Source organism: Sus scrofa, chromosome 18, assembly GCF_054392235.1.
Source record: "Sus scrofa isolate SSC_HxYL_T2T_F1_AM1 chromosome 18, Sscrofa_HxYL_maternal_Yorkshire_Landrace_v2.0, whole genome shotgun sequence".
Lineage (NCBI taxonomy): Eukaryota > Metazoa > Chordata > Mammalia > Artiodactyla > Suidae > Sus > Sus scrofa.
In genome coordinates this window covers 27,441,617-27,466,911 of record NC_139400.1, presented here as the reverse complement: position 1 = coordinate 27,466,911, position 25,295 = coordinate 27,441,617, and the positions used below count along the sequence as shown (strand labels likewise).

At 42.3% G+C, this 25,295-nt stretch overlaps 1 protein-coding gene across 1 annotated transcript in view; it reads left to right on the top strand.

Annotated features, from left to right (window-relative positions):
- The window catches only part of CPA2 (carboxypeptidase A2), a 31,178-nt gene extending 14,402 nt beyond the window's left edge, over nucleotides 1-16,776 (top strand). Inside the window, exons 2-9 of the mRNA XM_085005452.1 lie at nucleotides 4,418-4,452; nucleotides 4,539-4,680; nucleotides 7,559-7,692; nucleotides 8,297-8,383; nucleotides 12,079-12,177; nucleotides 13,500-13,610; nucleotides 14,765-14,854; nucleotides 16,543-16,776. Of these exons, the coding sequence (XP_084861578.1) occupies nucleotides 7,675-7,692; nucleotides 8,297-8,383; nucleotides 12,079-12,177; nucleotides 13,500-13,610; nucleotides 14,765-14,854; nucleotides 16,543-16,635 (498 nt within the window). The 5' untranslated portion in view covers nucleotides 4,418-4,452; nucleotides 4,539-4,680; nucleotides 7,559-7,674 and the 3' untranslated portion in view covers nucleotides 16,636-16,776. The remainder of the gene's footprint in view (nucleotides 1-4,417; nucleotides 4,453-4,538; nucleotides 4,681-7,558; nucleotides 7,693-8,296; nucleotides 8,384-12,078; nucleotides 12,178-13,499; nucleotides 13,611-14,764; nucleotides 14,855-16,542) is intronic.
- The last annotated feature ends 8,519 nt before the right edge of the window (nucleotides 16,777-25,295 follow it).

Genomic DNA, 25,295 nt, shown 5'->3' with positions numbered 1-25,295 from the left:
TGGTTAACTGCAGAGCCACAAAGGGAACTCTGGGGGTTTTTTTGTAAATAAATGTTTTATTTTGGAGTAATGTTTGGAATAATTTTAGCTTTACAGAAAAGTTTCTGAGATGGTATTGAGAGTTCATGTGTACCTCTCATCCCACTTGTTCTAGTGTTAATAGCTTACAGTAGTTCTCCCCCACCCTTATCCATGGGGGATATGCTATAAGACCCCCTGTGGATGCCTGAAACTGTGGATAATACTGAACCCTTTATATAGTATGTTTTTTCCTGTACATACATACCCATGATAATTTTTTTTTTTTTTTTTTTTTTGTCTTTTTGCTATTCCTTGGGCCGCTCCCGCGGCATATGGAGGTTCCCAGGCTAGGGGTCTGCCTACGCCAGAGCCACAGCAACGCAGGATCCGAGCCGCATCTGCAACCTACACCACAGCTCACGGCAACGCCGGATCGTTAACCCACTAAGCAAGGGCAGGGACCAAACCCGCAACCTCATGGTTCCTAGTCGGATTCGTTAACCACTGCGCCACGATGGGAACTCCCCCATGATAAAATTTAATTTACAAATTAGGCACAGTAAGATGGTAACAATAATTAATAATAAAATAGAAAAATTATAACAATAGACTAATAAAAGTTATGTGAATGTGGTCTTTCTCAAAATATTTTGTAAAATTTAACACTTTTTCCATCTCAGCTAAGCACTTATTGTGCACTGTGGCCTAGCTTTGAGGTGCAGCATCAAAACTAGCAGGAATTTTCCTTTTTCCTTTTTCACAATTTCATGGAGAGAAGATTCATTCTTACTGTAGACCTTAGCAACTTCAGCACACAATTTATTTCTCTCCTTATTAGGTTGAGAACTTTCATTTTTTCGCTTAAAGGAAGCAACTTTCATCTTCTCTTTGGTATATCCCAATTGCCAATAGCACTCCTGTACTTTGGAGCCATTATTAAGTAAAATAAGGGTTACTTGAGCATAAGCACTGCAATGTTGTGACAGTCCCCCTGACAATTGAGGTGGCTACTATGGGACTAACGGTCAGGTTGTCCTGGACCAAGGGGTGATTCATGACCTGGGTGGGATGGAGCAGAATGAAAAGAGGCTTTTCTAGCTGCTCAGGATGGCATGCAATTTAAAATTATGAATCATTTATTTCTGCAAATTTCCATTTAAAATCTTTGGGTCTTGGTTGACCTCGGGTAGCTGAAACCTTGGAAAAAGAAACTGCAGATAAGGGGAAACTACTGTACATAACCATGGGATATTTGTCAAAACAAAGCAATACTGTAAGTTCTAAATGTTGCCTTGTTCGTGTGTGGCAGAAAATCAAGCAATTCTGATATAATATTCATTTTCCTTTGGTGGAAAATTTGTTTTAAAGTTTGGTTGAAACTTGGAAGACATTTTTTTCAGACACTGATTTTGTGCATTTTCTAGTCAGAACACAGAAGTCTATGTAATCCATAATGTTCTAAAATGTATCATTAATAGTTTACTGATAGAGTTGTAGAACTCTTTTTACTATGAGTAATAATGTTTCTATGTCCAAAGGTATTCAGAGTTTTGATTTTGAAGTACTTTGGAGTCTGGTAACTCTACTGAAGGGTTTAATTTATAGTCCTGTCTCCTATGATTCCATTCAGTGTCTTACTTTCCTTATTAGGCTACTCACTTTCTCCGGTTAAAGGGCAGAAGTGAGAAGTGTGCCTAACATCGTCCTTAATAAGAAGTAACATGCGGTGAGAGCACTTTTCTACAGAGAGCTATCATCTTTCTCTTTCTGAATTGCAGCTTCCCCAGGGATAGGCTGATAAAGCGGTGTTTGGTCTAAAATGGCCTTTTCCTAGAGCTGAGTGGAAATACCTTGGATGAATGGATAGCCCAGAGTGCCTGAGTTGTGACCCCTGGGTCTGAGGATGCCTGCTCTCCCCCTGATCACCCCAGGGCTTTGTACAAGTCACTTCTCACCCTGGGGTCTCATTTCCTCATCTGCAAAACAAGGGAGCTTCAATGATCTCTCTCCATCTGGAGAGTTTCTCAGTGATTCTCAAAAACAGATCTTATGGGGGTTGATGGATATATTCGAGATGTGTGGATTGTGGTGATGGTTTCCTGGGGTGTATACATGTATCAAAACTTTTCAAATGGCATATTTAAAATATATGCACTTTATTGTATCCATATATATCTCAATATATCTATCTAAAAAAACCTGGAAGTTCCCTTTGTGGCTCAGCGGTTAACTATCCCAGCTGGGATCCATGAGCATGAGGGTTTGATCCCTGGCCTCGCTCAGTGCATTAAGGATCTGGCATTGCTGTGAGCTGTGGTGTAGGTCATAGACGCCGCTCAGATCTGGCGTTGCTGTGGCTGTGGCGTAGACCGTAGCTGTGGCTCCAGTTCAACCCCTAGCCTGGGAACTTCCGTATGCCGTGAGTGCGGCCCTAAAAAGCAAAAATAAATAAAAAATAAATGATTTCAACCCATCTTTTAAAAAGATGAGGCAATAGAAAAGATGAATACTCTATTCTGGTAAGGATCTGTTAATATTGTCAGTAACAGAAGCAATAGTGATTTCTGGAGTTTTCCCCACAGCCTCCTACTAAGGCTTGTGCTTTCTCCTCCTCCAATTTCTTTTTCTTTTTTTTTTCTTTTTAGGGTCACACCTGCAGCATATGGAGGTTCCCAGGCTAGGGGTCTAATTGGAGCTACAGCTGCCAGCCTATGCCACAGCCGTAGCAACATCAGATCCGAGCCATGTCTGGAACCTACACCACAGCTCATGGCAAAGCCAGATCCTTAACCCACTGAGTGAGGCCAGGGATCAAATCTGTAACCTCATGGTTCCTAGTTGGATTATTTCCACTGTGCCATGAGGAGAACTCCTAAAATTACTATTTTCATCCATTCCAGGAAATGTTTATTTTCTTCATCTCAGGAATCATCTCTGGGTCTTCCTTCTTTTTTAGAATGCCTGAGGCTCAGGAATGAGGGATCACCCCAGGGCTTTGTACAAGTCACTTCTCAAGAGATCCAAGCTTCAGTTGGATCCCTACTGTGGCTCTAGGCTCATTCCCACTATCTTTTTCAGGGAGAAAAGAGAGCTATCACGTTCCTAACACTTATGGTGAACTCAACTCATTGGGTAGTATCTCTTAGTAAAAATTTCCTTTTGAAAGTGTATTGTAGGGGAGATAAATTCCTATAATGTACCGTTAAACCCCCACCCCGAGTTCTCTACCTTTCTCATAGTTTCTTACCTCCAGAAATCCATACTCTTCTCAGCAAACCATACCTACCCTAAGACTCAGTTCAGGCTCCATCTTTTCCAAGAAGATTTTATTGATTCTCTAAGTTAAATTAATTTCAGTGACTACTGTCTACTTGATAGGTGCTGGGGACATGAGGATGCATTATGACCTCTGCCTTTTGGTTTCTCCTTCCCAATACCCAAAAGAATGAAAAAAACCAGAAACATCATATGTATACCTTTCTTCAGGTACTTCAGATTCTAACCTAGGGATTTAAAATGTGTGCATATAAAGAATTTAACACACAAAGGACAGATGAAAATTTCCTTGTGTCTGTTGGTTGATACTTGCTAGGCTGAATATAATGTATGTGAATGACTAAAATACAATGAAGTATGATTCCTAAAAACAGAATGGTGTATTTTCTATTTTCTCCTTTTGCAGTGAAGAACAAGTCAGATTAATGTAGATCTGTGTTTCCAGACAAGGAAAAATCACACTTATTTAAAAAAATTTTTGCCTAAAAATCAGAATATATGTTATTGTCTAATCTTTGTTTAAGAAAAAGCTCTAAAACATAGAAGTTTGGAAAGATATATACCACATGACTTTCTTTGAGTGGAGGAATTATTGGTGATTAAATAAAACACTTCCTTTTAATCCAAACTTTCTATAACAAGCAATTTCATTATCATAATTAGAAAGACATTTTCATTTTAGGAAAAAGCACAGAAACAGGGACATCAATTTAGTACAAATGCAGATGGATCACTTTAGAAAGAGTTCAAAATTGAATATTAAAAGGCCTTCTGTTTTGTTTTAATATTGAGTGAGGACTGGAACAGCCATATCTACAGGGAGATTCAGCAGATGTGGACTAAGTGATTGCAGTGTTTTAGGGTAAACATTATAAAAATAAACAAATGAGCCAACTAATGGAATGTGATAGACAGGATGCCTGAGTAATTACTATAAATGCTGTGCCCTTTTTCTGTCAGAGACCCAGAAAGGACTTTAACCTCTAGGTCTATTAATCTGGTTTCTATCACTGGTCAGAGTTAGTGGCACTTTGTGTTCTAAATCATATATGCACGATTGCCCTTGATATGCTCTAGCAATTTTGTTTTCTTTCCATCAAAGTTTGTTGTCTCATTATAGGAATGGAAAATGTATGGATTGGTGATATCACACAGGTGGGTGTCTACAACCTTGAGAATTTGATGTGCAGGTGGGAATTTTACCATGTGGTAATTGACTTGTGTTCTTTGACTGCCAAAAGATCTGCTCAGCCATGGTCCCTATAAATCAAGTTCAGGAGTGACACTGAATTTTGAACTCTTAGAAGACCCTTGACGATGAGATTAATCCTGCTTTTTTGGTGCCCTTTTGGGGCACATCTACTGTTGAGAACCATTTGTGGGGTAAGTTGTGCTTACTGGTGTCTGCTTGAATTTTCCACATCTGATTTACAGAGTCTCTCACTGGATTGTTGCAGAATAGTGAGTGTAAGTGGCATTTTCAGAGTTCTTTTAGATTCAGAGAGGGGATAGAGGAAATAATAGGAATGAGTGACTTTAAAAAAAAGAGAGCTGGAGTTCCCGTCGTGGCACAGTGGTTAACGAATCCGACTAGGAACCATGAGGTTGCGGGTTCGATCCCTGCCCTTGCTCAGTGGGTTACGATCCGGCGTTGCCGTGAGCTGTGGTGTAGGTCGCAGACGCGGCTCGGATCCCGAGTTGCTGTGGCTCTGGCGTAGGCCGGCAGCTACAGCTCCGATTCAACCCCTAGCCTGGGAACCTCCATATGCCGCGGGAGCGGCCCAAGAAATAGCAACAATAACAACAACAACAAAGACAAAAGACAAAAAAAAAAAAAAAAAAAAAAGAGAGCTGAATGACATTTAAAGAAGGAAAGCAAAAGTGAAAACTGCATCCTATTTCTCTTTGTTCTTAATCATTTTCCTGCTGATGATCCAGAGAGACATGTGTGAAAATAAAGCTGTTTGGTCATTTGTCTCAGTGTCATCTCAGCAGGTGATGGGTTATTCCCCCACCCTCCTCCCTAGCTTTCTGGGCTTCATCCTCCATGTCAGCCCAGGTCCTCGTCATCTTCAGATCTAGCGTCCAGGCAGTGGGAGTTCATGAAGTGGGAGGACAAGGGCTGCAGACTTCAGCCCAAATCCAACCCTCATGGATCCATCTTTGCTCCAAAGTACTTTGGTTTCAAAATTCTACAGAGCTTTAGGCAGCATTTCTTGAAGAGTGTCCCAGGGAACTAATGAAGTGGCCAAATAAATTTGGACCCCCAAAAAGTGGACATTCCCAAAATAAATTTGGGAATCAGAGGGTTAAACAAATTACAGAATTTCTAGGAATGTTCACTAAATTAATGTGCACTGTAAATCTATAAGAGGAGATATCTATGTGGCTGCAGCTCTCTTTTTTTACTTTTTTTTTTTTGATCATTGAACTCGCCCCACCTCTTATTTTTTTTTTTATGCTGAACAACCCAAAGGGCTACTACGCCTTAGAACACACACCAGGAAATATTAGCCCGCTGTATTACTTTTCCCAGTGCCTTCTCATTTTAAAGGAGGACTCCTGGGAGTCTGTGCATTAACCAAAAGGAATGAGACTCAAATGGAAGAATTTTCAGACCATCTGTGGCCGGTGGATACTGGGAGGCAGGAGAGCCTTGAAGAGCTCACTTGTGTATTCTGCAGGAGTTCACTGAAAATTGTGTGGTACTTTGTTTCAGATGATCGGGATTCTGGTCCTTTATTATGGCTCTTTGTACCAGTTCCTTCTCCACTGCACATACGGGCAGGGCAGTGACTAGGGAAGTCAGCCTACTCAGAGAAGGGGAGAGAGGAAAAACCGTTGCCATCAAGGAAGGGCTGCAAGAATCTAGCTCTACCACTCAACTTTTTTCTAAGAATGTGTATTTGCTTATTTTACAACTTCTCTTTGCTGCCAAGGTGTCTGTCCTTGATATCCTTTATTCCTCATTGTGTGTCTCTCTCTTTCACACACACACCCACCATGATTTATTGTCTTTAGCCATATCACAAATTTGGGCCACATGAATGGGATTTAGAGATGGAACTCTGATACACTTTAGTTAACAACAAAAACACCTTAGGTCTACCCAGATGTAAATTTAATTCTTTGAACACTTATAAGCACCAAATTAATTATTCTACTTTTTTTTTAGTTCTGGAAAGCAGGAACAGACAAGTTTTAAAAGCCAATGCTTTATGAGCAGCAGGTGTTGTTTGATAAATAATCATTAACTAAAGGAAAGGTAACTTTACTGCAAACTTCCTGCTAGAATTAGTTACAGCTTTTAATTATTACTTAGATAACATTTCCTTAGGGGAAGTAAAGCCGTTCTATTAACTGCTCATTCTGGGGGATGTGGGTCAGTACACTATTTATTAGTTTCTCAGTTGTCAAAGAGATTATTGACTGCTGCATTAACCTCTTATATGTAAAAACTAATAGGAGCAGAAGGCAGCAGGAAACAGTGTCTACGTTTTGTTTTCAAGGTCATGTCTGTGGTTAATATTCTTTACAGACCAAGTTCTTGAGATTATACCAGGGAATGAAGAACAAATAAAAAGTCTGGTGGAACTGGAGGCTGAAGAACATCTTCAGGCTTCTGTTTTCCAGAGTAGATACTCCCCTGTTAGACATGACGATTGAGGTCTCTTACTTTGCATTGTGCCTTGTCTTCTCTGATGAGATGTGTGGATTGCTAACTCATGGAGCTGGACCTCAGAAAATCTAGGCTGTAGGCCCAATTATGTGAAATCGGGCAAGTCACCTACTTCCCTGTGTCTCACTTTCTCAATATAGAGAGGATAAATACACCATTCTTCTATCTCACATGTGTTTTGTAAGAATGACAAGCAAAGTTGAATATGAAAGTTATTTTGAAAAATTGTTGAACACCTTTAATGCATTATTTTCCTCCTAAATAATTTAGAGTATTAATATTCTTGTTATGAAATGAATTGGATCACTTGAATGTCAGTTGTTTTAAAAAAAAACTGCCATAGTTTTAAATAATCTTTATCTTCTGCCAGTGTTAATACCTAACCATATGGGAAAAAACAATATAACACATATGCTGATGCTTGGATATTGAAAAACCCTTTTTGCAATATCATAATGATTCCACAGTGATTCTAGTCTTGAAGGCTTGCCGTAAAGTAGATAGGAACTGATTTCTTGACATCTGTCCATGTCTATTTTCCTGGAATGACCCAGCGATGCCTTGGCCTTTCACCCCTTTCAGCTTGATTTCTGGAAATCACCACCATCCCAGGAGAGACAACCCATGTCCAAGTTCCCTTTGTCAGCATCCAAGCAGTCAAAGGTTTCTTAGAGTCCCAGGGAATTGTTTATTCCATCATGATTGAAGATGTTCAGGTAATTATCCCACAGCCCCCTGTTCAGAGGCTTTCTGGTCCATATACAAAAAAGGTTCACCCTCTTTTACCTTTGGGTACCCTCTGCCAGGGAAGGGATCTGTGGGTGCCACTATGGCCTTCCTACGGTTTGGGCTTCCCTGCAGAGTGGGTAGGAGGGCTTGTCCCTCTTTTTCGGCATTTGGCACAAAAGGGATACGGTGATAAAAAAATGTAATGGAAAGGGCAAAGAGAGTATCTGACATGAATAAAAGTACAAACTGAAGGGTGTTAGTAAAAGTGGGTAAAACTAAGATACTATTCACTTAGTTTTTAATTGGAGGTTACCTCAGACCCTGGGTTCTCAGAGAGGGAGAATGAGCCATAAGACAACCACAGGACTGACTGTCATCCTATATTTGCAGCATCCGGCTAGATTAGAGTCCCACTAATGCCCCATCTCCTTTCAGGGTGCTGCAGAATAAGTGAAAGGTATGACCCCAAAGTCTTTGGGACAAGAAGAAGAATGCTTGGGACTGGACACGTGAATGTCACCATTTCCTTCATGATTGCAGATTCAAATGCATGGCCATAAACTAATCACATGGATGATTGATTTATCCTAGGTTCTGCTGGACAAGGAGTATGAAGAAATGTTAATCAGAGAATGGAATGGTAACTTCAACTTTGAGGCTTATCTTATCTTGGAAGAGGTAGGTGTTTCAAAATGAACATCAGAGAAATGGGCCATACTCTCCTCTGATTCCAAGGCCTATACTTCCACTTGCTGATTTAGTGGAAATTACTGTCATATTATTTCCAAACTTTTCCAAGTTCTCCTAGGATTTCACAACCAATATCTGTGCCACTGCCTTAAGGCAGGATCTAAAGTCCATCTTCCCATCCAGCAGCCACCCCATTATTTGGAACTGTCCAGGAGGGGTTAAGTGAGCACAAAACAGCCTCTCCCTCGCTCCTCTCAAGGCCCCCCTTGCTGATTTCTTACCTGCGCCACCCGTAAAGCCATTTGAGAGCTGTGCTTCATGGCTGCCATTGATGATGGAATCAGGGAACACCCTGATAACCTCTTACTTCCAGCCAAGGGGGGGGGGTTGTCTCCCAACCTGGCAAATGCTCCTAGATGTCATGGCACTAAAGTCTTATGCAGTCTCTCTGCTGTCTTTCCCCAGTTTTGGTGTAAAGAATGCCCCCTTCCTTCTCCTGGGTCACCAGGATAGTGCTGTGCTTGCCTCTTTGTGACACAGAAGTTTTCTTGGGACCCACAGTGGTCTACATGCACTGATTTGGAGGGGAGATTGGAGGGGAGGGGCTAAGGAGATGGGGCTTGGAAAATTAAGGGGAGAGATGGAGGAGTGGAAAGAGCCAGAGAGGAGATATTTAGTAGGTACTGATTACCCAAATCGGCAATTCTAAAGTGCAAAGAACTCTGAAAACAAAATTTGGTGGCAAACCTTGCTCTGACCTAAACTCATTTAGGGGCAAAATCTGACCAGAATTTACTTGCTACTCATTTGTTTCACTGCCAGAAATATTAACATGCTTCAATTAGGAGCACTGCCACATGTGTAAAATACAATGTATCTTCCTACCTTCCTAAATTTGCAAAAAAGAAGAAAAAAAATTTTTTTTTAAAAATTTGAGCTATGTATGGCCCCTAAAGGTTTCAAATTAGGGATTCTGGACCAGTACAGAGAGTCAGGGAGAAAAAGGAAGTGAAGGAAACAAGATGCTCTCTCTGCTTTGCCTGGCTTCACAAATTGCTGTCTGTGTCCCACGGAGAGCAAGGCTGACAACAGCTGGAGGAGCACTTTTCATGCTGGTCATTCTCCACACACGCCCAGACGTGTCTCCACCCCAGCAGTGGGCACAGCTTGGGTGCCCCAGCTGCAGAGAATTGCAATCAGCCCTGAAAATAGGAGCCGGAATAGCTGGTGGCAGAAGTGCCTGAGGCAGCACTGCATTGTCCCAGCCTGAACCAGCACAGCTGTTTTGCAGCGCCTGCCTCTAAATCCACTTTTTTTTTTTTCTTTTTTTGGTGCCACTACAATTTGTGTTCCTCTGCTAGTGAATGCAGGAAGCTTTCTGGCTGGGGAAGTTCCACCTCAGGACTGGGCTGAGGCAAACCACGGGCAAACCAGAGCAGTGCCATTTTGTGTGAAGCATAAAACTGGAAAGAACCAGCTCTGCTGTAGCAAAATGGCTTCCCCTTTTCCAGCCCCTGCAGATGCCCAGTGATCATCTCTTAAAAGCTCTAATTCCAGCATCCCCAGTCCCACAGCATTTGCCACGCTGTCCTCTCCATCCCCAAGGGGATGGAAATGGAGGAGAGAGAAAAGTCACTAACGGATGCATCAGATTATTTATTTGCAAATGTCTATTTCATCTTAAACATTTCAGATTTTCCAAGAAATGAATAACCTAATTACGGACCACCCTGGTCTAGAGAGCAAAGTGAACATTGGCTATGCTTTTGAAAACTGGTCCATAAATGTGTTCAAGGTACACAGGTGCAGTGGTGATTTTTCCTCTAGACGCTTCTAGAATTCCGCTCCTCCCAAGCGGGCGGTTTGTCCCGGCTCTGCCTGCGGAGCTGTTCCTCCCTCCCCCCACCCCAACCGGTCCTTGCTGGTTTTGAGTATCCGCCCCCACCCCAAAACCCCCAGCCCCCTTTCTTTTTCTTTTTCTCTTAACTGCGCAAGCTGACGCAGGTCTGCGGGAGTGAATTAAGGCTCTCATCTTGATAGATTTGCTCACAGGGAAACAGAGGAATTTTCGCCAATAGGAACAGAGGAAGGGGAGGTGGTGTGGGCCCCAGGGTGAGCGGGGGATGGGGTATTCTGTAATTAATCAAGGTAGGAGTTATGTGCTTTGTTTTTCTTTCTTTTCCTCTTTTCTTTCCTCTTTTCCCCCTTTAAAAGGCAGGGTTTTTTTTTTTTTTCCTTTTTTCTTTTTTTCCTTAAAGAAATGCTCCAAGTATTTGCTGGAGCCGCATTTAAAACCATGAGTTCTCGAGATTTGCAGGATGAAGGCCAACTAATCGGCAAAGGCGAATGCTCAGAAACGCAGGCTTTTTTTTTTTTTAAGGTGCTAGTTTGTAAAGGTTATGGTTTTACTCCAACCTGTAACCTCTGACAGCAGTCTTAGCGCTGATAATTTCAAGCTTTTTAAACCTTGCTTTGAGAAAGAGTGAAAATTATTTCCTCAGATTTCCTAGAAAGAGTTTAAGGGAAAAAAAAAAAGATAATGTCACAACTCTTTGCTAAATTTGGAAATGTTATGGCTGAGCGCCAGCGGACTCACTGGGACAGATGGATTTCTCCAGAGCAGTTCCCTCAAAGCAGGCTTGCGAGGAGTGGTGTGCCTACATTGTGACACCGTGGCACATGTGCTCATATTTACTACCTTCTTTTCTTTTTATTTCCTTTCCCCTATTTCTTATACAACTGGGTCAGGAAACCCCAAATTCTCCTCCTGCTTGGATTTTCCTGGCCTTTCCTTTTCCCAGGTGGTTTGGTGGTTTGTGGTTGAGAATGTTGTTTTCCAAAGTTCACCACTTTTTATTTTGAAGCTCTTTGAAGGAAAAAGAACAAAACACTTTAAAACTGTCAAAACGTGTGAAAAGTAATTTTTAGCAAGGATTTGCATTTCTCATTTACCTTATCTGTGATGTTTAGAGTGCTGCACAAAGATAGAAGTTGATGGTGCAAAAATAATCTTTTCCTCCTCATTTACTGATCCAATTGGCAAAGCTGCTGTTCCAAATAAAACTAAGTCACTTAGATCATAAAATTTAAACTCTGGAAAGCACCCCCAAAGCCTGCCATCCTGATTTTATAAAGGACTCAATAGGTTATCACAAGAATTTTTATTACAAAAATAACACAATCATTGCAAAAAAATGAAAAAAATCCCTGTTTTACCAACTCTACAACTACAGGATGATAGCTATTAACATTCTGTTGTATATCTATTTCTCCTTCTTTTTTCTTTTTTCATCACCTTTCCCTTTTTCTCCTGTGTGGGTGTATGCGCGCACGCGCACACACACACACAACACAAGCTAGCCTTTTAAAAAATAAAAATGCCGTCATACTATTCTGTAATCTGTTTTTAAAAATTTACATGTGATGAACATATTTTCATGTCATCGCATTATCCACAATGTTTTTTTTACAAACATCAAAGGATGCCTCTCATGTAAGTGCATTTAAGTTCCCATTAAAAGAAGGGGACCAAAAAAACCCCAAAAAACCTTTAAATGAGAAGAGTTAATCAACAGCACCAGTGGCTACACCTTCTCCCTCTCCCCTATATCTAGTACAAAAAGAGGAACCAACAAGGGGTCCTCGGTGGTGGAACGGTTTGCATTTCCACTCTTGTTTTGCAGTTCAGCACCGGAGGAGACAAGCCGGCCATCTGGCTAGATGCTGCGATCCATGCCCGTGAGTGGGTTACACAAGCTACTGCGCTGTGGATCTCAAATAAGGTCGTTTTGCCTGGAATTTCCTGATTTGTCTTTCTGGGGTCAGGCCCCACCTAACTTGACAACAGTCTCTGTGGTCCTAATGGTTGATGCTCTCATTCCCAAGCCCTGTCACACAGGCAGGAAACAGACCCATTCAAAGCCTTTTTTGGTCTTGCCCCACCAAGTACCCTAGCATACACCCCCTCCAACCCCCTACCCTGCTGGCCATTGTGAGCTCTGTTAAAAGATAGTAAGAGTTAGAAGAGATTGAGAGGGTGGCAAGTAAGGACCCCAGGAGTCAGATTTCAGCATGAGAATGGACTAGGGAAAAATTGCTTTGCTGCCTGGAGCTCTGAGAGCTGTAGCATGATGTACTAGAAATCTATAAAATCACAAAAGGGCTTCAAGATAGAAATATAAACAGGTATTAGAATAGTTTACTTTGACCTGCAGATCCAAAGTGGAACTTGTTAAGGGTTCTGGGGTGCTTCTGAAAATTTTCCATATCTGATTTTGAAGTTAAGGTGTAGCAATATCTCCCTTCCAACATGTTCATTGGAATTAGAGTCAAGATACCACGCTGGGTGTGACCTAGGCTGGTATTTCTTAAGTAATTCAAAAATGACATGCTATAAATCAGAATGTTAATTCATGAGCAAAGGAAATCAATCCACATCAGATCATTCAAGCATGTGCAACCACGTGCATACTGGCTGATAGATTTTTCCCTTCAATTAAAATGCGGTTACCTTTAGGGTATTATGAAATGGATATTTAACAGTTGAATAATAATGCCTTAGGATGGCTGAGCACAGGAAATGAATAAATTTTAATCCGGCAGAAACTTCAACTCTGCTGCAATTGATCATAAGTAGAAATGTAATTCCCCAAATGGAATTTAACCGGTTCTCTGGATCTTTAGAAAAGTCTCTGCATATTTAAGTAATCTGATGTTGGTCTGGAGTACTTTTGGGAAACTATAGCTTGTGTGGTGATTAAGGAAACTGAAAATACTTATTCGGTTCATATCCCTAATAAGCCACATACACCGTTGCCCACCATTGCAAAATGCATCACCAAAATTAATAGGAAAAGTTCTGCTTTTGAGAGAGAAAGAGTAAATGATATTCATTTTTACTTAATGTAAGTGAATTATTCTGACTGGAAATTAAAGTATCGACACTGGCATATTAAACTCATTAACAGGAGATTGGGCCGTAGTCTTGGACCAGACATGATATCTTGTGCATGTTTGGAAAAAACACATTGCCTTAATATCTCTTCCGTGTTTCCTGGTGAAAGGGGAGTGTGAAACTGACATACATGTTGTTGTCTCTGCTCAGATTGCCTCTGATTATGGAAATGATCCGTCCATAACTTTGATTTTGGATGTGATGGATATCTTCCTGCTGCCAGTCACCAACCCTGATGGCTCTGTGTTCTCTCAAACCCAAGTAAGCCTGGACTTTGCTCTTCCACAAAAATCTAAGGAGATGTGTAGGAACTTCAAAACAAAATAAAGTGGTCTTTGTGTTCTTGATTTACCCTAAACGGAATGCCTAATCTCTCAGTAGTGGCCCTGAATGGAGGCATAGAGTGGTGTTTATAATCATTTCTTTTTCCAACACACGGTATCTTTCCAAATTGCCTCGGTCAGAGCCCATTTCAATTGTTAGGCTGGGCTGTTAGAGTTCACTGTTCACCGTGAGTCACCTAGGAGATTTGTTCCAATTATCTCTGCGTTTTTGTGGTAGGATTGATAGAAAAGAGGAGGCGGATGTTACCTGCTGACAATTAGATTGCTGTAGGATTTAGGTAGGCAGTACAATGCATCTGGCATTTTACTTAAAATCTGTAGAAGAAATCCTCGGTAATATCACAAAAAAGAGAGAGGTTTTTTTTTTTTTTTTTTTTTTCCTCTCCTTTTAAAATCTCATTACGCTACACTATTACGGCAACTGTGACCACACATATATTTAAAAATGAATCAGAGCTTCAAGTTTATTTTTGTGGAGAGCCGACTACAGTAGCGTTTTTCAACGTGTGATCAAAAGGAACTCGTACAAACACTAGTACTCATCTCATGAGATACCCTGTGAATAAAGGGTTCCACAGTCAAGTTTGGGAAATATCACCTACTATACCCCTCTCTTGGCGCTTCATAAAAAATATTAAAGCACTGAAAAAACCTTTAGAAGTTACAAAGTAAATTAGCCAATTTTACCCTATATTTCCCCAAAATATTCTATTACAGAACCCTTACACTCTTCACACGTTTTTGTGTTTTTAAAATTTTGTTTGTGACGGTTAACATTTAACAGGACTGGGTTTCTATGGAACATAGTTTGGCGGGTATCCATTTGAGGAGGATGGGGGATTATTTACTTCTCGCCTCAGTGAGACGGTGGAGAAGCTCCAAGCTCCTGTGTGAGGACGCTTGATCACCTCTGCGGGCAAGGAAATCAGTGCAATTCCAAAGGGGCCTTTCTGGGAGGGAGCAAAGGAGATTAACAGAATTCTAAAGGGTCCTTCCTAGTGGACTGAATGACCATCTTTTTTTTTTTTTTTCTTTCCTTCCCCCATATTCTCTTTCTGTTCCATTTTAAAGAATTGTATTGGCAGAAGACCCAGTCCAAGGTACCTGGCAGCCTCTGTATTGGTGTTGATCCTAGCCGGAACTGGGATGCAGGTTTTGGAGGTGAGCACAGGGATGTGTCCCCAGCGACCCTCGGACGTTGTCTGGTCAACCAGTGTGGCTCTGCAGTGTTATCAGCCTACTAAGCCCATTCAGGATTGAAGCCATTTAAAAACCTATTTGAAAAACACTTAGACTGAATTCCCTTCATAGGTGCCCAGAGCTGTCACTGAGCTCTGAGGGGCATTTAATATATTTTGTCTCACATCTTGGTTTTCCCACAAGCTGTATCCAGGCTCAGCTTCTCAGCTTCCAGAGCAAGACTGCACTGAGGAGGGAGGCCTCAGGAAGCCCTGAACCAACCACTAGAGGGGGTTGGGATCTAGTCAGAGGAGAAACATTACATCATCTATGGATGCTTCGAGAAAGAAAACTAAAATGAAGTATAAATAAGATCAAGAAATTGATTTTCAAGATAGATTCAGAAAGAAAATACTCACTTCCTGCTCTGCCTTTGTTGACCTGCAGCTCTAATTTTTGGGAGTCCAGTGCCAGGCTGTTTGGGAGGATCCTTTATGCTTTCAGGCACTGGTTGAAACCTCTTTTGTTTCTCTAATCACAGAATTGAATTTTGTTTGGTTTTCCCTTATTAGGTATGATAACAGTGAGGTTAGAAACTGTCTTTTTCACTGTAGTATTCCTAACACCTAGCTAGCACAGTTGTCTGGCACATAGAAGGTAATCACTAAATATTTGTAAGACAAACGAATTAATGAGAATCATTGAACCAAGAAAGGACACACTAACGAACTGTGACAGGTTGTGGATGCGTGGCAACTTCATTCATTGCTTTTACAATAGTATGTGTATGTGTTTGTGTGTACACAGGAAAGAAGAAAAATCAGAAGCCTCGGATCCAAAATATTGAACAATGTCTAGCAATTCAAAGCCAGATTTTTCCTAGAATCTTGTTGTTATTAAATAATCTTAAAATGAGGTGACAGGTTGTATATGTACTTTGTTGATATCATTTAGAGACCCTGCAGAGTCCTAACTCTACCTGTCCCTTCAGAGTTCCTCTAGCACTCAGAGCCCTGGCCAGACCACAGTGTGCCCACTTGAGTGTCATGATTAACTCCAGTAGCTGAGAAAATGAAGGCCAAAGGTGGCTTTCTTTCTTCTGTGACTTCTTTACCACAGAAGGGGTATCAGAGGCTCCTTGCATTTGTAGCTTTGTGACTTAGAAGTACAGACACATAGAATCTTCTACTCTTGGGCTCTAAGAATTGGAAGAAATCCCAGAAAATCAGCTTGCTTAACTCCTACCCAATTCGGGAATTCCATCTATAATATTAAATCTAACTTTTCTTCCAACAGCTCCCACAGAGAGGAGATGATCTAATGTGATAACTCCTTCTGCCATAGAGAGGAACTTTTTTTTTTTTAAAGGCTGCACCCAAGGCATATGGAAGTTCCTGGGCCAGGGATTGAACTCGTGCCTCTGCAGTGACCTGAGCTGCTGCAGTTAGATTCTTAATCCACTGCACCACAGTGGGAACTCTGGGAACACTATGTTTTTCGAGAAGAGATATATGTTCAGAATCTCTTGTGTTAGATCTCCTGATTGTGTCTTTAGGTAGCACTTCAATCTAATACAGTGACAATCATGCTCTGGTTTCCACAGGAGGACTGAGTGAAGCATGGTAACTGCCTGTATATGTTGTCTCCTTAAAGCTCACTGTTCCTAATAGGTTTCTTCTGCATTCCATTGGGACCTGGAGCCAGCAGCAACCCTTGTTCCTATTCATATCATGGACCCGGTGCCAACTCTGAAGTTGAAGTGAAATCCGTAGTGGACTTTATCAAGAGTCATGGAAATTTTAAGGCCTTCATTACCTTCCACAGCTATTCCCAGCTACTGTTGTTCCCCTATGGGTATACATGTGATAGGGCGGTATACATTTGATGAGCTGGTAAGTTTCTGAAACTTCATTTCAGCTCAGACACAAGCATCCATGGTGTGGACAGGTGACTTTCAGCCGTAAAGATAGGTATTGAGGTGGAGGTGTTCTAGTGATAGGTTACAAAGAGGAATGACACATAGCATATTTAACCACTGAGAAGATTGTGACACAGGCAAAGGTTTGAAAGACTGGTTATGGATTTTCCTAAATTAAGTTTTCTTGGGAAATAGAATTCATGAAATCATTGTTGCCTTAATCTAGATGAGTAGGAGCCTGATTTGACCACAAATTACCAAGATATGTTTTCTGTTGCTTAGAAAATAACCACTTGGATTTGGAGCTGGGGCTTTTGGATCTGTTGTCAGTTGCTCTGTGCTGAGCAATGCTGCCTCCCAGGGTCTTTGCCTCATACCTTCCTGGTGTCTTTGGCTCTGTGATCTGTCGTCATGCTGCACTGGTGTATGTTGGGTGTAAAACACTCACTTTCTTAAGGTATCATTTGATATCCCCTGTCATCTTTCCTGTTTCAAGAATGAGCAAACTGGTGGCAGCCTTAAGTCAGATGGTGACATCTTTGGGGGGCTGCTTAAAATTGAGCAAGAGCTATCCCAGCTGAAGAGAATGTGCATGTATTTCCAATTTGGCTTTTAGGCTTGGTTTTTGAAACACATATGTTAAAGATAAGCCCTGGGATGGGAATTTTTGTCAATTTACTGTTAAGTAGACTGTTGTCAGCAGCTAGCAGAAATAGAATATTCCAAATTTAGGTGTATCTTTCATCTCATCAGTTGCATTTTAGCCCCTGTTAGGTGGTTTTCAGGGTTTTGATGGTGAATATTACCATTCAGGGTTGAATCAGGGAAAAAAAGAATGTCAGGGTTGAATGTCAAAGGTACCTTCAGTAGATCGAGATAAGCTTAAATTATCCAAACCTGGTGCTTAACTCTCTGCCAGATAGTCATCCAGTGAATAGCTCCTTGCCTCCAAGGGAGCCTATTCAAAGTCGGGGCAGATTTGATTGTTTGCATTCTTTTTTTTTTTTTTTTTTTTTTTTTTGTCTTTTTGCTATTTCTTGGGCCACTCCTGTGGCATATGGAGGTTCCCAGGCTAGGGGTCCAGTTGGAGCTGTAGCCACCGGCCTACACCAGAGCCACAGCAATGTGGGATCTGAGCCACGTCTGCAACCTACACCACAGCTCACGGCAACGCCGGATCGTTAACCCACTGAGCAAGGGCAGGGACCGAACCCGAAACCTCATGGTTCCTAGTCGGATTCGTTAACCACTGCGCCATGACGGGAACTCCTGCATTCTTGATTATAGAGAGCTCAAACCTTCTTCTTTCAGTTTTCACATACCAGCCCTGGTTTATCATCTTGCTCCAGCAAGTTTATTTCCTTTAGAGAAACAAATTCATTGATTACTTGAAGATGAGTCATCTGCTTCTCTTAGGTTTTTCCTTATCCCTGCTAAATACCCCCATCCCTTCAAGCACTCAGAATATGGCCCCGACTTCCTTACTCTTCTGGCTGCTATTTTCCCACCATGCTTTGGTTTGTCTGTGTTCTTCAAGAGTGGCTCCCAGAAGTAAATGTAAAACGTGTGGGTTCACAAGCACAGTGCAGAGCGTAACCACAACTGCCCTCATCCAGACTGTGCACGTCTGCTTATGCAGTTGAGGGTCACATTAGTTTTTTGGCAGTGGTGTCATGCCATTGACTCATGCTGGGCTCAGTGACAACTGAAACCCCCAGGCTCTCTGAGGATTCTGCCGAGCCAGGTTTCCCCATCTGGTAATTGTACGGTTGTTTTCCTGGACCCAAGTTCAGGACCTTACATTTATCCCTAGCAAGGACAGTAAAGCCTCAATCAGTCAAATTGGAACCCTCAAATAATGGAAAATATTTTGCTGAGCTCTACTTTTTGTAAAAAGAGACAATCATAGGGAAAAAAGCCAATGTGGGGATCTGGTTTAAAAAAGAACAAACTCAACTTCCTGGGTACGTCCTTGGGTCAGAACACATTCTCTTTAGTGCCTCATTTCCACCCACCCTCCTGAACAAGGAGAGCTGGTGGCAGAATGACCCTGGTGCATTTACTGCAAATACCTGGATGTTCAATAAACAATGAGGGTCTTCATTTTGTATTTTCGGTCACCAGAATTGAACTTGTGCTTGCTTCTCAATGAAAATGTTTGTAATAAAAAGGGCATTGTGCTTAATTAACCAGAAAGCAGTTCATCAGACTGTCCCATTCTGTACTCTGCTCTTTGGCTCTGTTCTTCCAAGAAACACGCACCATCCATCCTCCTTTCCTTGGTTCTCTTGCTCAAGAATAAAGTGGCCCAGAAGGCTGCCCAATCTCTGACAAGCCTGCACGGCACCAAGTACAAAGTGGGACCTATCTGCTCAGTCATCTCTAAGTATCTAATATGTTTTTACAAATGACCCACTCAGATAGCAGGCACCATGTGATTTTGGGTCAAAGCCTTTAAATGTCCTGATGTGAAATGGATAGACCTTAAAAATGCACGGAAGCCAGCCTTACCCAATTTTCCTCAGTGAGATTACATCTTCCCCATGAGGTACTTACTAGTGGTATGTAGAACAAAGGACTTCTTAAATATTTGAGCTGTGTGCTCTCTGCTCTCCTGATCTTTACAACTCACTCTCAGGTGGAATCTCTTTGCCTGAAAACGGGCCTTTATCAAGACTTGGTCCTAAGCGATGACACTTGTATTAACAATCCATTTCTTGGTTAAGAGAGGCTCATACTTTAAACTGTGTGTGGGAATAGAATGACCCAGAGGTTTCAGTAAATAGACTCTGTTGCAGCCATGTGTCCACGCAAATTTAGGAAGACAAAGAGGAGGCCAAGTCAGGGATAATGACAATGGCAGGAATAAAGCTGGGGACCCTGCTGTCAGATTTGCTGAGGCTCCTCTCTTCCACAGCAACTTGGGATAAGAAAAAGAATGACCACCGTTCTGTGGGAAATCCTAATGTAGACTCTTAGTCCCTCACTTCCTTATGGACAAAGCCACAGAATTAGGACCCCACAGTTGAATGCCCAGGAGTTCCTTAGTAGCTCCTATGCCTGTGGATCCTTTGGAAACAAATGCCTGTTGTAGGCACCCACTGTGTTCAGCACACTTTTATTGAGCATATACTATGTACTTATCACTGTATATGATTATATATATGTCTCCAAGTTCTGGAAGCATAATGAATGTACAGAGGACTCACTGTTTAATATGGGAGGTGAAAGGGAAGACAAATTAACTTCAGTATATATGTGTAATAGTAGGCTATATATGGTACGAAAGTATTAGAAGTTGGGATTTGATTTCATCTAGGAATAGGGAAGGATTTTTTTTTTCCTTTTTATGGCCACACTTGCTGCATATGGAAGTTCCTGGGCTAGGGGTCGAATTGGAACTACAGCTACTGGCCTATGCTCAGCCACATTAGATCCAGGCCACATCTGCAGCCTGTACTACAGCTTGCGGCAATGCCAGATCCTTAACCCACTGAGTGAAGCCAGGGATCAAATCCGTGTCCTCATGGACACTATATTGGATTCTTAACTCACTGAGTCACAACGGGCAGCAGGATTTTAAAGGCTAGAGAAACGGAAGAGGAATGGGGCATTCTGGCTCAATAAAGACACATGCAAAAGCTCAGATGTATGAAACTGCAGGGTGGGCTCTGTGAACTACAAGGAGGAATGCAAGTGGTAATAAGAGTAGCGGGGGAGTTCAGGGTTTTGTGTGTCATGTTAAAGAATCTAGGTTTTAATCCTAAGGATTCTGGAAGCCGTTGGGAGAGTTTTCAGCAGGGCAGTGAGCACATTGAGGCATTGTGTAGATGCGGTGATGACAGGCTAGAAGTAAGAACATCCCACAAGGCGAGTGGAAGAATTCAGAGGAGAGATGATAGCCTACCCCACAGCAGTGCCAGCGAGGATGGAAGCGGGGAGACATTTAGGAGGTTAAATCAAAAGAGTTTTGTCCTTTACCAGAAGTGGGGAGTTTCTTACTGATGGTCGTTGAAAGGTGCCATTAACTGAGGGAGACAACCAGGAAGGTGCAGAAAGGGTGAGTTGGAAATACAGTGAGTTCAGCTCTGGACATATTGAGGGTGAGATAACGGTGGTGTTTTTAAGTGGAGATGTCCTGTAGGCTTTGGGCTCATGGCTCTGGGATGTTGCAGAGGGAGAGAGATTTTGGGGCAGTTGTCATAGAGGGGATGGTTGGAATAGGAGAGTAAGGAGATCATTTGAAGTGGGAAAACCCTTGAGTGGAGGAGGGGAGCAAGATGTTAGACAGCAGAAAGAGTTAGCCAGAAGGGAGGACACACAGTAGGGCTGGGCAGAGAGGCTGAAAAGCTCGCATTTCAGAAAGCAGGGAAGGAAAGTTGTTGGGAAGAAGGCAGTGGTTAACGACAAAAAGTTCACAAAAAGGTCAAATGTGACAAGGACAGAACATTTACCATTGGATTTTCATCACTAGCTATGGTTGCCTTAAGCAGAGCAGTTTCAGAGGAGTGAGGTTAACTGGAGGAGCATATGGGGTGGGAGAAAGGGGAGGCCCGGTGAGTGGATTCCTCTTTAGGGGAGCCTGGATGATACGGGAAGGAGAGGGAGGAATGGAGGGAGGGTCATGTTTTGTGATAAGAGGTTTTTTTTTTTTTTTTTTTCCCCCTGTTTATGGCATGTGGAAGTACCTGGGCCAGGGATTGAACCTGTGCCACAGTAGTGACAACACTGGGTCCTTACCTGTTGAGCCACCAGGGAACTCCAAAAGATTTGTTTACTGACTGTGAGAAATGGATCAATAGTGAGGCGGAAGAGAAAGATACAGGAGAGAGAAAAAATGACCAAGGCAGTGCTATTCCAGACAGAGGGAGAAGAGGACAGGAAAAGGATAAGCAGAGGTGGGCAGATCGATCCTGAACAAGAGGCGAGAGTCAGCAGATACGTGGGGGCACCGACATAGCTCTGTCTGTAGGAGGATGGCAGTGGGAATCTGGGAGAGTGTGTACTTACTAGTCATGGTTTTTTTTTTTTTTTTGTCTTTTTGCCTTTTCGAGGGCCGCTCCCTTGGCATGTGGAGGTTCCCAGGCTAGGGGTCTAATTGGAGCTGTAGCCGCCAGCCTACGCCATAGCCATAGCAATGCGGGATCCGAGCCTCGGCTGCGACCTACACCACAGCTCACGGCAACGCCGGATCATTAACCCACTGAGCAAGGGCAGGGACCGAACCCGCAACCTCATGGTTCCTAGTCGGATTCATTAACCACTGAGCCATGACAGGAACTCCACCACTAGTCATGGTTTTTTAAATGGAGTCTTGGAGAGCAGAGGAGTAATATCTAGTAATGTCTAGTATCTAGAACACTTAATGGAAATCCCAAAACTACTGATCTGGTAGTATTTCAGATCATGAAAGTTTCTTTTTTTTTTTTTTTTCCTCCAAATTGTGGTTTCCCTTCTCTCTTTCTCTTTGTGCTATTATGATGCATTTTAAAAACTTCCTAGATGGAGTTCCCTTCGTGGCTCAGCAGTTAATGAACCCAAGTAGTATCCATGAGGATGTGGGTTCAATCCCTGACCTTGCTCAGTGGGTTAAGGATCTGGACTTGCCGTGAGCTGTGGTGTAGGTTGCAGTCATGGCTCGGATCTGGCGTTGCTGTGGCTGTACCATAGGCTGGCAGCTGTAGCTCCGATTTGACCCCAGCCTGGGAACCTCCATGTGCTGAGGGTGCGGCCCTAAAAACAACAACAAAAACAAACCAACAAAAGGTTATAGAAAAAAAATCTAATAAATAATCATACTTTATTATCAGTTTCAGTTTCGTTAATGTTTTGTTGATGAACTCATACACGTATTTATCTAGTTGTATTCAATGTTTGTGTTCTATTTTGTGTCCAGCTTTTTTCATTTAACATCATTTCCTATATAGTTTTATGTATTTCCACCCTAGGTATTTGTTATTATTTTCTATTGCTATGTCCCAGTTGTTGCGCCTTTGAATTGTTTCAACTTTTTGCTGACTAGTACTACTGTGAACATATTGGCACAAACTCCTTTTTCTTTTAGGTGACCCCTAGCCAAATGTAATGTGCAGCTTTGGAGCTCTTGCTACATATCTTTTTTTTTTTTTTTTTTCCAAGGGCCACACCTGCGGCATGTGGAGATTCCCAGACTAGGGGTCTAATTGGAGCTGTAGCCACTGGCCTATGCCAGAGGCACAGCAATGCCAGATCCAAGCCGCATCTATGACCTACACCACAGCTCATGGCAACACCAGATCCTTAACCCACTGAGTGAGGCCAGGGATCGAACCTGCAACCTCATGGATACTAGTTAGGCTGTTAACCCCCTGAGCCACAATGGGAACTCCACAGAGGGCCTTCTGAGTGGTAGCAGTGGTGTGGAAGGCTGTGATAGCCACTTGAAACTGAGGAATGCGTGTTTTCTCTGGTTGGCGGACTCTGCGTGGAGGCTGGAGTTTAGAATATCAGCAGAATGGCTTCAGTTGCCCTAAGACGTGTACTTGGGGTCTCTGACACTTTTTTTTTTACAAGGAATCCAGTTTTCCACCTTCCTTATCTGAAGTGTTTACAAGTAAAGTAGACCTTGAAAAGCTGACATTTAGTGTGTTTTTCTGGGTAAAGTCGCAGATGTTGAAGGTGTGGATAATAAGCAAATGTCAGACAAGTATAGTGCTGTCTAATACCATTAATGGTCAAGCAAGTTCTGGCCGCATCTCTGTCCTGAGCCTACTCTGTTATCCTTTCTTTTTTTTTTTGTCTTTGTCTTTTCTGTCTTTTTAGGGCCACACCCATGCCACATGGATGTTCCCAGGCTAGGGGTCTAATTAGAGCTGTTGCCGCTGGCCTACACCACAGCCATAGCAACACCAGATCTGAGCTGTGTCTGTGACCTACACCACAGCTCATGGCAATGCCAAATCCTTAACACACTGAGCGAGGCCAGGGATCGAACCTGCAACCTCATGGTCCTAGTCAAATTCATTTCCGCTGCTCCACGGCGGGAACTCCATACTCTGTTTTCCTTGATCCTGGCCTTTTTACAGGTTGGACAAGGACTGCCTCTTAGAACTATTCCCAATTAAGTACTTTTTGCTTCCTGCCCCAGATTGGTATGTAGCTCTGGGCTAAATACCTGCTTTACTCCACCCGAGAGGTGGCTGGACCTCTGATGGGTGAGACATTTCCTGGACAGTTTCTCATCTGGAAAGGGCTGTGAGGAACACACAGCAGGTGTTTGGTTCAGGAGAAGTTGTTACTTGACTTGTTTCTCAGAGAGGTGTAGGGGAAAAAAACAGACCTTGGGGAGAGAGGTCTGAGTTTGAGTTATTGTTTTGTCACTTTGGAACTAAGTAACCTTGGGCAGGGCACTTGTCTTCCCTTTAGTTCTTCATTTGTGAAATGAGTTGTCGAGATGCTCTGAAGATAGACTAAAAGAGTTCACTAACTCCAAGGCACTATATAAATATTGCTTGTTAGTTTTCTGGTGAATTGCTCTCCTCTAGATACTTCTGATCCTGCAAGTGCTTCAATTTTTTGATGGAATTCTAGTCATTTATTGATAATGATGATTATAATCACAGCTGACATTTATTGAATGCCTATTCCACATGTTATCCCAGCTTCTTCACTTAATCTCTCTGAACCTCAGTTTCCTTATCTGTAAAAGGTGAATAATGCTAATACCTATCTCATGACCCAGGTGGGGATTAAATGAACCAAATTAGCACAATGTCTAACACATTTAATAAGCACTCAACAAGTATGGAATCATAAACATTATCCCATTTAATTCTCACTGCCCTATGAAATAAGTAGTGCTGTTATCCCTATTTGATGGATGAAGCATTTGTGGACCCAGATTAGTGACTGCTGTAGGTCACCCAGCTAATGATTTGCAGTGAGGATTCAATCTGAAGCCAATTATTTGGTCCACTAGGGACCTTTTAGTGGGATCATCTGTGTTGTGTGGCCACAACCAAATAATTTTGGTATCCAGGAAGATTCATTTCAAGTCAGCAACAATTTGGTGTTTGTTATTTACCAGGTGATATCACAGCTGCTGTGGGTGAAGGCAAAGACAGACATGAGAGTTCATACTGTTAATTCCTAATATTAACCACTAGTCCTTCTTTTCCCTGGTTTAGGCCCCCAGTCTTCTCTTTGCCCAGCACATCCTTAGGAACTGTGTGATTTCCTCCATCTCTGCCCCAGCCATTATTTCCTCCATTTGACCTCTACCTGCCCTCTGCAGGAGGGCCTTCAGAGCTGGTCCATTGCTCAGCTCTTCTGAGTCATGCTTACTATGAGACTTTGTGGGCTAATGCCACCTTCCTTTATTATCTGTCACAGCAGCTGCCACACATTACACAGGTGTATATTACTCTATTGGTTTAACCCATCACATACAGGTGCTGGGCAACAAAGCCTGCTCCACCCTTATGCTGAAAGTCCTGTGAGGGCAGGGACCAAATCTCTTCCTCTGTT